Source organism: Meriones unguiculatus, chromosome 1 (genome assembly GCF_030254825.1).
Source record: "Meriones unguiculatus strain TT.TT164.6M chromosome 1, Bangor_MerUng_6.1, whole genome shotgun sequence".
NCBI lineage: Eukaryota > Metazoa > Chordata > Mammalia > Rodentia > Muridae > Meriones > Meriones unguiculatus.
This window is the reverse complement of record NC_083349.1, coordinates 111187418-111200871: the sequence shown is the minus strand read 5'-3', so window position 1 is coordinate 111200871 and position 13454 is coordinate 111187418. Positions and strand designations below refer to the sequence as shown.

General features: G+C 38.1%; 1 protein-coding gene across 4 annotated transcripts in view; it reads left to right on the top strand.

The window, feature by feature from the left end:
- Positions 1-12876, top strand: part of Ubxn2a (UBX domain protein 2A) — a 37506-nt gene extending 24630 nt beyond the window's left edge. For all 4 annotated transcript variants that reach the window (XM_060365547.1, XM_060365542.1, XM_021644963.2 and 1 more), the window contains 3 exons: positions 4846-4983; positions 6134-6292; positions 9321-12876. In XM_060365547.1, the coding sequence (XP_060221530.1) occupies positions 4846-4983; positions 6134-6292; positions 9321-9510 (487 nt within the window). In that variant the 3' untranslated portion in view covers positions 9511-12876. The remainder of the gene's footprint in view (positions 1-4845; positions 4984-6133; positions 6293-9320) is intronic.
- The last annotated feature ends 578 nt before the right edge of the window (positions 12877-13454 follow it).

The window sequence follows — 13454 nt, the reverse complement described above, 5'->3', positions numbered from 1 at the left end:
TCTCAGCTAGCCTTGAAATTTATAATCTGGCTTAAATTGATCTTTTTCTTTCTTACATTCTCTCTCTTACCTTGACCCCTCCCCTTTCCCTCTCCTTCCTCCAGGCTGACCTTGGATTGAGAGAAAAACTTGAAAATTACCAATAATTTTAATACTCAGAAATAGCTGCCATTAACATCTTTGTTGAATTTCCATTCCTGTGAAGTGAAAATTTTTTTCACTTTGTTGGCATTTATGTGCCTTGATTGATTTTTATTTTTTAAGATTTTAAATTTTATTTTATGTTTATGGGTGTTTGCATGTATGTCTGTGTACCATGTGCTTGCTTGGTGCCCATGGAAGCCAGAAGAGAGCATCTGCTCCTCTGGAGTTACAGATAATTGTGAGCTACCATGTGGGTGCTAGGAATTGAAACTTGGTTCCTCTGGAAGAGCAGCTAGTGTTCTTAACCACTGAGCCACCTCTCCAGCCCATGCATTGATTTATATTTATAAACCAGTTTTTAGTTTTCCATCATGAGCTCTTTGAATATACCTATATATTATCCCAGTGATAACTTATTATTCATATATTATACATATATATACATATACATACTTATATGTATATTATATACAAACACATGTTAAGCCCAGATCACAAAGACCACCAGGAGACTGACCATGTATGCAAGAATAAAGAGCCTTTATTTTGGGCTTAAGCTCGGACTCCCCACGCAGTGGATTATGGAGGGAGCCCCTAGTAGCTGGATTTTTATTATGGTTTGAGCAAGGGACAGGATTTTCCAACCTGGCACTTACATGATTGGTTCACATTTAGCAGAAGCAAGCTTGTCATAAACTGATTGGTTGGTGCTGATCTAGGGGACAGAGCCACTTCATGGAGTGTCCCAGTAACAAGGTGTGCCCAGGTAACCAAGAGTGCTAACAAAAAGTGCCCAGGTCACAATATCATTTTGACTAGCTAAGCAAAGGTTTCTAATTAACCTTTAATTTGATTGGACAAGTGCTTAGGGACTTTTCAAGGCCGTTACTAAATTATTGTTTCTGGTTTCAGGAAGGTTATTGAGTTATTGTATCTCATTACCCTGGACTATAGTTTCATGTTCTGAGAAATAGAAACAGCATCTAAGCAACTGTGGAAACATTACCAGGAAACAGAAACTCACTGATTATGTACTGTCATGGCAGTACAGCTGCTGCAGTGCCGCTGCTTGGGCTCTTCACATGCCCAAGCATGTGAAGTAACTTTGTTACTATAAAAAGTATCTGGCTAGGCATGGTGGTACATGCCTTTAATCCTAGCATTCTCAAGGCAGGTGAAGGCAGATCTCTGAGTTCAAAGACAGCCAGGGTTATATAGTGAGATATGTTATAGTTTGTCTTTTTATCAATGGTGAGATGTCTGGGCCAATTTTATATTTAGAGCTGTTGTAAATAATGTTGCTATGAATATTTCTGTGCAGGTGTTTTACTTTTTGGTTGGTTTGGGTTTGCTTTTTGCTTTGCAGGGATATGGATCAAAGCCAGAGCTTTATGCAAGCTAGGCAAGTGCTCTGCTACTGAACTACACTCCCACACCCTGTACAAATTATTTGGCTGACCTGGGCTGTATGAGATGTTTTATTCTGGTTCATTACTGAATATGACCTTGAAGTTCTTGTCCTTCTGTCTTTACCACTCAAATGCTAGGATTAGAGATATGTATCACTAACCCAACTAAGTTTTTTGTTTTTAATTTTTTTATTTATATGTATGCAAGGGTTAGAGGATGCATTGCACACATGTGTGCAGATGCCTGCAGAGGCAAGAGACATCCTATCCCCTGGAACTGTAGTTAGAGGACATTGTAAGCCACCTAATGCAGGTTCTAGAGGCAAACTTGGATGTTCTGGAAGAGCAGACTGCTCTTAACTGCTGATCTTTCCAGCTCTTGGCTAAGTTTTTATGTGGACAAATGTTTTCAGTTAGGCATATGCACATACATATATATCTCAAAAAATGTTAAATCTGTCTAAGTTCACAAAGAGCTGCTGAACTGTATTCTAAAGTGCCTATATCATTTAAGACAACCCCAGAAATATACCAGCAATTATGACGGTTACAGTTTTTCTGTCTCCATTAATGTCTGCCAGTTCCAGTCTTTTTAAATTATAGCTTTTCTTATAAGCAGGAAACAATGTTTTATTCTGGTTCTTCTTTTCATTTTCCTGATGACCAGTAATGTTGAATGGTCTTTCTGTGTTTATCTTCTTTGGAGAAATATCTGTCTAAATTATTTGTCTATTTTTTTTTCTTTGCCTGTTTTAATATTAGATTATTTGCTTCCCGAAACCCATTTCTGGAGAAATCCAACTCGTGCCTTGCACATTATGACCGCTGTTCTACCACTGAGCTATAAACCCCAGTCCACCCCATAGGAGTTCTTACATATTCTGTATCCATATTCCTTACTGGATATTTGGACTCAATTTTTAAAAATAATTATATTGAATTATTATGTATATGAAGAATATTTAGGCTGGGTGTGGTGGCACACACCTTTAACCCCAGCACTCTGGAAACAGTCAGATGGATCACTGAGTTTGAGGCCAGCCAGGGCTATGTAAAGACACCCTGTCTTAAAAACAAGCAAACAAGGAAAGGTATTAAGGTATTAGAAATACTAGACAAAGCCTGGGTCTGGAGCCAATCTCTGTTATTTAAAAGGATGAAATGTGAGCCGGGAAGTGGTGGTATATGCCTGTATTTCCAGCACTCGGATGGCAAGAGGCAAGTAGATCTCTGAGTTCAAGGCCAGCCTAGTCTACAGAACAAGTCTAGGATAGCCAGGGCTACACAGAGGAACCCTGTTTCAAAAAACCAAAAATTCTAAAAAAGGCTGAAATGTGAAAACATTTTTTAATTCAATAGTGGTTTGTATTTCATCTTTGTCATTATCAATGTAAATCTATTTGTTTGCTTGTTTGTTTTGTTTTTTACAGGCAGGGTTTCTCTTTGTAGCCCTGGCTATCCTGTAACTCACTTTGTAGACCAGGCTGGTCTTAAATTCAGAGATCTGCCTGCCTCTGCCTCCCAAGTGCTAGGATCAAATGCATGCACCACCACGCCTAGCTGTAAATCTATATTTTATTTTAAAACTTAGATGAACCAAGAAAGTGTCCCTCCTGTAACCTACACAATTGGCAGGAGGATTGTCATGTCATGAATTCTAAGCCAGCCTGTGCTACCAAGTCAGAACGTCTCAAAAACAAAAACCACCATTAGCCAAGTGTGGTGACATATGCCTATAATTCTGCATTTAAGAGGTGAGCCATGAATCAGAGATGCAAGGCTAGCCTGGCATAACTGAGACCCCATCTCAAAAAAGCAAATAACAATAACGAAAACAGAACTGAAGCTTAATATTTCTACTCATCTTTAGTCCTTCGGGCATGTATTTTTTTTAAATGTATTTTTTTAAAAAATAATAAAAACTAATGGGGTTTCAGATGGCTCATCTGATCAAAGTTTTTTCCCATCAAGCCTGAAGAACTGAGTTCAATCCCCAGAATCCACAGTGAAAGGAGAAAACTGACTCCAATGGTTGTCCTCTGACCTCTGCATATGCCATGGCACACACATGCCTGTATTCGTACATACCATACATACACATAATAATAATAATAATTTTTAACTGGGGTAGAGGTGACTCAGCTGTGCAGAGTGAGTCTGCACTCATGAGGACCTGATGGTCATTGTCTCATGCACCTGTAACCCCAGCACTGCGGCAGAGTAGAGATAGAAGGATTGTTGGTGCTTATTAGATGCCTAAGCCACCTTTAAAAAAAAAAAAAAGAGCTGTTGGTTCACAGAGAGACTGCCTCAGATGAGTAAGGCAGAAAGTCATAAAATACCTAACACCCTCCTATGGCTTTCATGCACGCATGCATAGGTATAAGCACTACCCATATACATAAGCATATGTACTCATATACACACAATGCAACTATTTAAATTTAGCAAAACGTAATCAAGTATTTTGAATTTAATACTATTCTAGATAATGCTATAAAGCTGAATATATGACCTTTAAAATTATTATACCTCTTAGGGTTTGTGTATGCATATTATTTGGTGATATTGTTTTTATTTATTTATTATTTATATAGCATTCTACTTACATGTATGTGCTTGCACACCAGAATTGGGCACCAGATCTCACTATAGATTGTTATAAGCCACCATGTAATTGCTGGGAATTGAACTCAGGACTTTTGGAAGAACAGCCATTGTTCTTAACCTCTGAGCCATCTCTCCAGCCCAGTGATATTACTTTTAAATACATTCAATTATTTCAATGTAGAGGTATTATGTATATATCATTTATATTTGTTGTTTTATGTATTTAAGTTTTTAACATTTGTTTATTATTTATACGTACAAAGCACCCCTGTGTGCCATGGCCTGACTTCTAATGAAGTCTGAAGACAGCTTGCAGGAGTTGGTTCTCTTCTTCCACCATGTGGGTTCCAGAGATGAAACTCAGGTGATCAGGCCTGGTAGCAAGTACCTTCACTGGCCCTATTTATTTTTACACAGGTCTCTTGTAGTCCAGGCTGACCTCAACTTTGCTGTGTGGTCAAGGGTAACCTTGAACTTTCCTCCTGCTTCTGTGTATACCTCATTTCTGTGGTGCTAGAGATTAAACTCAAGACCTGCACATGCTACACAAGTGCTCTACCAGTTAAGCTACCTCCTCAACCCATATCTTATACTTCTGCAAATCATGCAGTTCTTTTGCCATACAGAAAGTGTATTTCAGAGAAAGAGAAACAGGAGTTTATAATTTTCTTTTCTTTCAAAGGGAATTACCTTCAGAATTACGAGGAGTTTTTGATAAAGAGGAGGTGGATGTTAAAGTTGAAGATAAAAAAAATGAAGTATGTATGTCTACAAAGCCTGTGTTCCAGCCCTTCTCAGGACAGGGCCACAGACTAGGAAGGTGAGCAAGGTTATTGTCTGTGCTTTCCATGACAAGCGTTCTCTTACTATTCTGACCATACAGAACTTGATATTTCTCATGCTAGAAAGGATTTTTTTTTCCTGGTGCTGAGGGTCAAACCTAGGGCCCATACACATGTGAGGCAAAGTACTTACTACTGAAAAACATCCCCAGTTCCCAAGTGAAATTTTGTTTTGGTTTTGGTTTGCTTTGCTTTAGGCAGCATCTCTGTGTAGCCAAGGATGGCTTTGAACTTCTGATCCTCCTGCCTCCACCTCCCAAGTCCTAAGATTTTGGTGTTTGCCACATGCTCAGTTTTATGGGGTATTTTAAATTGAAACAAGGACTTGTCTGTGCTAAATAAGCACTGTACCAACTGAGCTACATACCCAGCCTATTACCTTCGTAAAATTAATATAAGACAATACTAATCTTGGGTATTTGGAGGGGTCCTCAGATCAAAAATTCCTGTTAAGGACAAAATTAAATAAATCATTTTTTTCTCCCTACTTATAATACTAGAGCACCTCTGCTAACTCTCTAAAATTAAAGTTCCAGTTTTTCCTCTGCTCTGGACAAAACTTACCTATAGTTTCCAGTGCCCACACTTTATTCTAGGATTATTGTCTGAAATTTAATATATTAAACATAAGAATATGCGTGATAAAGTATCAGTGTCAAAGCTGTGTGATAGCACCTGTGACAGAACATACAGAGATTAGACATGAGGCCACTTGGCTTTTTATAAATGCCGTATTTCGGTTATCAGTATTGGGAAGGTATATATACTTTCAGCTTTACATCTAGAAACTTATAGGTGTATCTTCCAAAATACTTTGTTTGCTTTCTTTTCCTTGATAATTCAAGGGCTAACCTCTACACAGAACTTCTAATTTCTTTTAGAGATTCATCCTGTGCCCCAAGTAATGCTAATTTACATGTCACTTTGTAAGTTTACAGATTAATTTGATGTGCATAATTGCCTTTGATTCCTAGAACGTCATATGTTGTGACCATATAAATAAAGTTGTGACATTTTTACTGAGGGAATAGTTGTGATTTATAAAACTCTTCCTAAAATGAGTTTGATTAACAATTTTTATAATAATGAGAAAATATGTATCTGACTTCGTTGTTTGAATTTTCCCAGTGCTACACCAAAAATCGTTTCTAAAGCAAGGAATATCGAGGTTGACAATAAAAGCACTTTGTCTGCTGTTTCACTGAACAACTTGGAACCCATTACCAGGATCCAGATCTGGTTAGCCAACGGGGAAAGGACTGTCCAAAGATTTAATGTTTCTCATAGGTCAGTCCTTTGTTTTCTACTTGTCTGATTTGTTTTCCAATTTTAAATTTTGTTTCTTCTGTTAAGTTTGGACAACACTGATTTTTGAGAACCAATGAAGTTATCTAAATATACGATGTCAATGCAGCATAGGATTCTTAGATTCAACTATTTATAGTCTAGGGTATGTTTTGCTTTGTTTTGGTATCATGTTTTGAGTGTTTATTTGGGCTTCTATACTGTAGCTCTTCTTCCTCTCTCTGACATTCTATTTTGTTGTTGTTGCTGGGTACCTCTTATGCGTTAGGCATATATGCCCTGCAGTGAGCTACGGCTCCAGCCCAGTTTTTTTTGTCTACTGTATTCTACCATATATAAATGTTTATTCGTTCTGTTTTTATTGGCAGTGGTCTGTTTATTTATGCAGATGTGTCAGTTTTCCTGTACCATCACAAAAATCCCAAGAAACATGATAACTGAGTTTTAAAAAGTTATAGAACAGAGCAGGGTGTGGAGGTGCAGGCCTTTAATGCCATGACTTGGGGGGCAGATACAGTGGGTCTCTATGAGTTAGGGCAGCCTGGTTTACATAGTGAGATCTAGGCCAGCCAAGGCCACGCAGTGAGATCCTGTCTCAGAATAGAAAAAAATTAAAAAAGTTATAGAACAATTCACTATAATCCTATTCATACTGTTAGAAAAAGCACAACTCTTGTTTCGGTCTTTCTCCTGTGTTTCTTGGTATGGCTTTGTGGATCTCAGCTGGGCTCATTTGCAGGTCCTCTGAGGGAGCTCTGTAGGTCATTAACTCTAAATCTGCTCCTTCTGTCTCCCATTTTCTTTTCTTTTTTTTTTTTTTTAAGATTTATTCATTGTTTATACAACATTCTGTCTGCATGCCAGAAGAGGGCACAAGACCTCACTATAGATGGTTGTGAGCCACCATGTGGTTGCTGGGAATTGAACTCCGGACCTCTGGAAGAGCAGCCAGTGCTCTTAACTGCTCTCCAGCCCCTCTACTTGTTTTCTTAAGCCAACTTCTGGTTCCTAATCCACTTGCCTTCCTCTACTGCAACCATAACAGATGAAATGGTGGGAGATAAGGTCTGTATTAAGTGTCAGTAGACATTTAGTCAGGTATGGTGGCATACCCTTGTAATCCCAGCACTTGAGAGTTAGAAGCAGAAATATTGCTTCAAGTTTATGGCCAATCTAATCTGCTCGGTGAGTCAATCAGGGCTACACAGCAAGATTTGTCTCAGAAAAAAAAAAGTAAGACCTTTAAGTATACTATAAAAATTACTGCCAGGCAAATTCAGCCAAATGAATGATTTTTTTTATTCATATGTTATAAATCTGGCAATAAAGTCTTAGGTGATATTCTCAGGAGAATAAACAAATTGCCTGTCCATTGGTTTTTTAGAGTAATATTCTACCACTGGACTATCCTGTTTTTACTTTGTGTTAACTTTGGGACAGTTCTCACCAAGTTACCAGTCAGGCTTTGAACTTCAATCCTCCTGCCTCAGCCTCCCCGGCAACTGGAATTGCAAAGCTGTGTCGCCAGACTCAGCTTAGATTTACATTTATTTACTTATTTTTTTCTCATCTTGTGTTTGTTCCTTTTGTTTTTGAGCTAGGATCTTATGTGTCCCAGGCTTAGAATATAGAGCCAGGAAGATGAGAAGTTCAAAGACATTCTCAGCTACATTGCACATTTGAGACCAGCCTGGGCTACATGAAATTATGTCTTGAAAAAAAAAATAGATTTTTGTATCAGGTTGGAGATGTGTTTCAATGCTTACACAAAACCTTGGCTTTAATCTCCATCATTGAAAAAAGTACTAAAAGGTTTACATCACTAACACAGTTAGTACATGAAGAAAATGGTCTTCAGTGATGGAACCAGAAGTGACTGGGGTCTGAGTCTCAACAGTGCTCAGATCTTACCTCCTTGGTTGCTTATGTTGTGTACTTTGTGGAAGTACTTGAGTGATTTGAATAATGCTTGCAAAATTAAGTCAAAAAGGACTCTGCTTCAATAAATAAAAACAGAAATTCCAAATGGCAAGAAAATATTTTGGGAGAGGGAGGGAGCCACAGGCAGGATACAAATTGAATAAATTGTGATAGATGATAATAATAAAAAAAATGTTTTTGAGTGCTGGCGTTAAAGCTCAGTAGTAGAGCGCTTGTCTAACATGCACAAGACCCTGTGTTTGGTTCCCACCACTGCAAAAGAGAAAGAAAGAAGAAAAGGCAAAGAAAGGGGCAAAGGAGAAGAAAGGAAAACACTGTGCCATCGTTTTTATTTTAGACAATTCATAGGGCTAGTAAAATGGCTTGGTGATAAAAAGCACCTGCTGCACAAGCCTGGAAGACTGAGTCAGATCCTTCAGAATTGTGGGTAGAAAGGGCCTCCATATATGCACAAGAGGATAAATTAGCAAATGCTTTAGCTAGTAATAAAATAATGCTGTGCTATAAAAATGGCATCTTAGTTTTGATAAATGGCATGTACAGTCTCCTTTAAACACACAAAGATGAGCATAAGTTTGAATGACATTCAGGTTGTCAATGATTATGGGCTGAGGATGTAGCTCAGTTGGTAGAGTATACACACACACACACACACACACACACACACACACAGACATGACATCAAATTTAAAAGCTAACCTATAACTTGGGCTCTAGCTGAATAGTAGGAGCTTTTGGCTAGCATGCATGAGCCTCTAGATTCATTCACAAATATTAGGGAGCTTGGGATGTAGCTGTGTAGCTCAGATGGTAAAGTACCTGCCTAGGATGTGTGAAGCCCTGGGTTCAATCCCCAGCACCACATAAACTGGGCATGGTGTAACATACTTGCTAGCTTAGCACTGGCCTGTAATTCCAGCACTCCTTTAAAAACAACAAATGACTAGGTGTATCATATAAAACTTTTTCTAGTCTCTATTTTAACAAATCCAAATATCTATACAAGTTGATGCTACTATATATTAAATAGTTCTTATTTTCATAAATTAATATTTGTGTTATTTTGCAGGGTGAGCCATATTAAAGACTTCATTGAAAAATACCAGGGATCTCAGAGAAGCCCTCCCTTTGCCCTGGCAACAGCTCTTCCTTTCCTCAGATTTCTGGATGAGACGCTCACATTGGAAGAAGCAGATTTGCAGAATGCTGTAGTCATTCAGAGGCTCCAGAAAAGTGCTGAGCCTTTTAGAAAGCTCTGATAGTTTTAATTTTTGAGAGACTGAGAGAAATGATGGTTGGAAGTGGACATGCAGAAGTGGGAGATGAAAGTCAGTGTGACTGAACTTGTGGTTTGAGCACTACTTAATCCCTTATGAGGGGGGGTTTAATAATCACAAGCTAGGAAAGTAACATATGGCTGGAAACCATACTCAGCGCACTTTTCTCAAAGGCTACTCAGAAAAAAGTCCCTATTTTCAAATACTAAATAACCAGTATAATATATTAAATAGCTGTATCATTAATCTTAATGTGGTCTAAATTAGCACAGTATTCACATGCATCAGCATTCAAACATTATTTCCAAACAGCAGATATTTATATAAATGTTAGCTATCTCAGTTTTAAAATAGCAATACATTAAAATATTATACTGACATGTTGAAAGCATCGATGTAATTATTATATTGCCTCATCTTCAGAGCTTCTCAGTTTTCACTCTGAGATATTCAGATATTCATTTGGCAACATATCCAAGATGTATACTCTTGTGTAGCTTAGTATAATGTCAGTATTAATCTGCCTACACACTTTTCTGTATCTTCTATATGTAATTTTATGGGCTGGAAATATAGTTCAGTGGTAGATTATTTGCCAAGCATATATGAGACCCTACGTTCAATTGATCCCCTGCACCACACACACATAAACCCTCAAAGTTTTCAAATATTTATTCATTTTAAAATAGTAACTGGGAGCCAGGCATGGTGTGTACACCTGTAATCCCAGCACTTGGGGAGGCAGAGACAGACAGATCAATGGGTTAGGGGCCAGCCTGGTCTACAAAGAGAGTCCAGGACAGCCAAGGCTACACAGAGAAACCCTGTCTCGAAAAACCAAAACTTAATAACAGCTTCGAAACTGCCTACAGTGGTGCATGCCTTGTAGCTCTAGCGAACACCAAGCTGACAGTGGAGGATCACTTGAGCCAAGGAGTTCCGGTCAGCTTAAGCAACATAGCAAAAAAACCCTGTCTCTTTATAGTAGCAGCTTTACGCCTAGAGCAAAGGCTCAGCAGTTAAGAGCATTGGCTGCTCTTGCTGTGGATCCAGGTTCAGTTTCCAGCACCCACATGGCAGTTCACAACCATCCGAAACTCCTGCTCCAAGGGATCCAACTCCCTCTGAGCTCTGTGGGCACTGTACTCAAGTGCTACATAGACTTACATGCAGGCAAAACACCACACATGTTAAATTTTTAAAAAGTAATAATTTCCAGAGCATGAAAAGATTTATTGAGAAAGGTGGCATTGTATTTCTTTTTTCGGAAAATGTAATGTCTGACTTGATGATGATAAATGATTCTCACCTGTTTCTATATTCACTATGCTGCAGTATCACGTATCTTATAGCCTCTGGAACAGCAGTTTTCATTTGTGAGAATGAAAAAGAAGCATGTAACACTATATGATTAGGAAAGCCATTTTGACAAAGGGTCATTTGGAAGTCTTTCCCAAAGGGCCAATACCTGACCAAACGTGGTAGCTCACATATGTGATCATATCACTTGGGAGCCTGAGGCAGGAGGATTACCAAGAGGTAAAGCCCAGCGTGGGATACAGAATGAGACGGTGTTAAAATGACAAAGTCTGTTCCTGCCACCTACCACAAGCATGCTTCACTGTCTGAGACGGGTGTCAATTCCATTTGGAATCTTGAGTGAGTCATAGGTAGTGATTAGTATCACTGCAGGAATTTCGTACTAGGCCTCAGTCCACACTGTACTCCTCACCACGGGCCGTGGGCAGCTCCACCCAAATGCAGCTTCTACACCTCAGCTTTGTCCTCTTCCCAAGTTTACTCAGGCTGAACTACTTGCGATGAAACCTGTGCCTTGCCTCCCATCCACAGATGAGGCAGGGCTGGGAAGTGTGATGAGGTTTTAAGTAAGACTCAGGAATAACAAGAGGAAACTTATGTATGTAACTGGATGTCCTGGATCAGCCCTTTGTTCTGCAGTCTTATTTTAAAGATCCTTTCTTCCTTGCCAGACTTATCTGTATTTTCGGTGGGCAGTGGGGACAAGAGGACAAAGAGCATTTTCATTTTGCCCTTTACCTAGGAAATCGGCAGGACTGTAATAGAAAGTTAAATTATTTGTCAATAATGTTTACACAACAGTATCAGAGCCCTCTTTAGCAAAGCAAATAATTACTTTCATAACAAAAAAAAAAAAAGGATAGTAAAATCAATGGTTTTATCTTTCAGATATAGGCAAAAACTATGATTGTTAATATGTTCAGGAATCTCTAAGGAAATGTTTCATAAAGGCCTATCATGAAACCTTTCTGTTTGCATAGTTATAATTGATAAATGGTTTTCTGTATTTTTATGAGGAGCCTCTCACAAGAATGTTTCTTGTGTATCTACAAAAAGGGGGGGAGAGCCTCCTTTGTGGATAGTCCAATTAACCAGAAGCTCCAGTGGGGTTTTCTTGTTTGTCCATGTAGAGTACATGCCAGGGAGAGGTTCTAATAGGAAAAATGGTCATCAGCAATAACTTAGCATTTTTTTTAAACTGTGAAAATGTTGTAAATATATTCTCAAAGATTTCCTTAAAGATAATCATTTGGTAAAGCTTTTTACTTGAAAATTCACAAGTTGTAAAGTTTAATGTTTAGACTCCTTATTATAGTTGACTTTGGAAGACTAAATTGCCCAGGGAAGCAAAACTTGGAGTGAGTGAACATCTTAGGAGTGAGATGCAGTTTGACCCAAGTCTTTGCTTTAGAGCTGTCATCAGTCATTTGTCTTGCAGATGAAATGGACACATCAAAGCATACCTGATTGTATACATCCTAATTTGCCAGCTAGATTACTATGCACTGTCAAAGCTAAAATAATCTTACTTTATCACAGCTCATTCAATATATTTCATGATGTTTCCGTTCATTGACAGTGTAGTAGTTTGTATCTATTTTAGTGCCTTAATATATTTTTGATGTGGTATTTTGCTAATGGTTAAATGAACTGTTCCCTTAAAGATAAAATGCTCTTCATGGAAAGGATATGTTAAATAATTTACACCTGTTGTAAAAATAGTTACTTGTGAATGCTTTTGTCATTTTTTTTATGTGGCTAGGTCATTCAGTTTGAGAATCAATTATTTGATCTAATAATTATTAGATGCCTTTCTTTAAGCAATGTTATTTTTATTTCATACTCAGAAATGTGAAAAAGTGATATTTTTGTAGCTGTCCAATGGTTGTATTTATTCTTATGATGTAGCATGGAAACATGAATAGTGTTTACTCTTTTGTCCTTCTCTGCCACAGAACAAAACACTTCAGTAAAAAGTTGCTCCTCACACTGAGTCCTCAGTGAGAAGCAGCTCACTCATTACAGTTATATCTGGCTCCTTGTCATTTGTTTTAAATTGTTTTGGCACAGACAGTTCATACTCATAACTTAGACTCATTATAGAAAATTATAATATATATATTCTAAAGATGATCTCAGTATAAGTTGACTTGGTATCTCAAGATGGCTGTAATGGCAGTCACAAAAGAAAATAGAATCAATGTTTTTTTTTTAAATGTACTCAACTATATTATTCAACCATGATGTAATTTTGGAAAGTTGCATCTCCTTGAAAAGCAGTACCGTCTGGGCAGTGGTGGTGCAGGCTTCTAATCCCAGCAGCTGGAGGCAAAGGCAAGCAGATCTTGGTAACTGAAGGTTAGCTTGGTCTACAGAGCCAGTTCCAGGACAGCCAGGGCTACACAAGAGAAACCCTGTCTCTGAAAAAGGCATGCACTGCCACAGCCAGCATAAGTACTTTTTGTGTGCTTATAATTCATCTATATATCTTTAGGGAGTATCACTTTAAAATGAGATTTTTTTTTCTGATATTTGCATATCCCTATACAAGTGCTTTATAACTTGTGTTATCTCTCACAATTGGGAGAACACATCTTGCCACATGA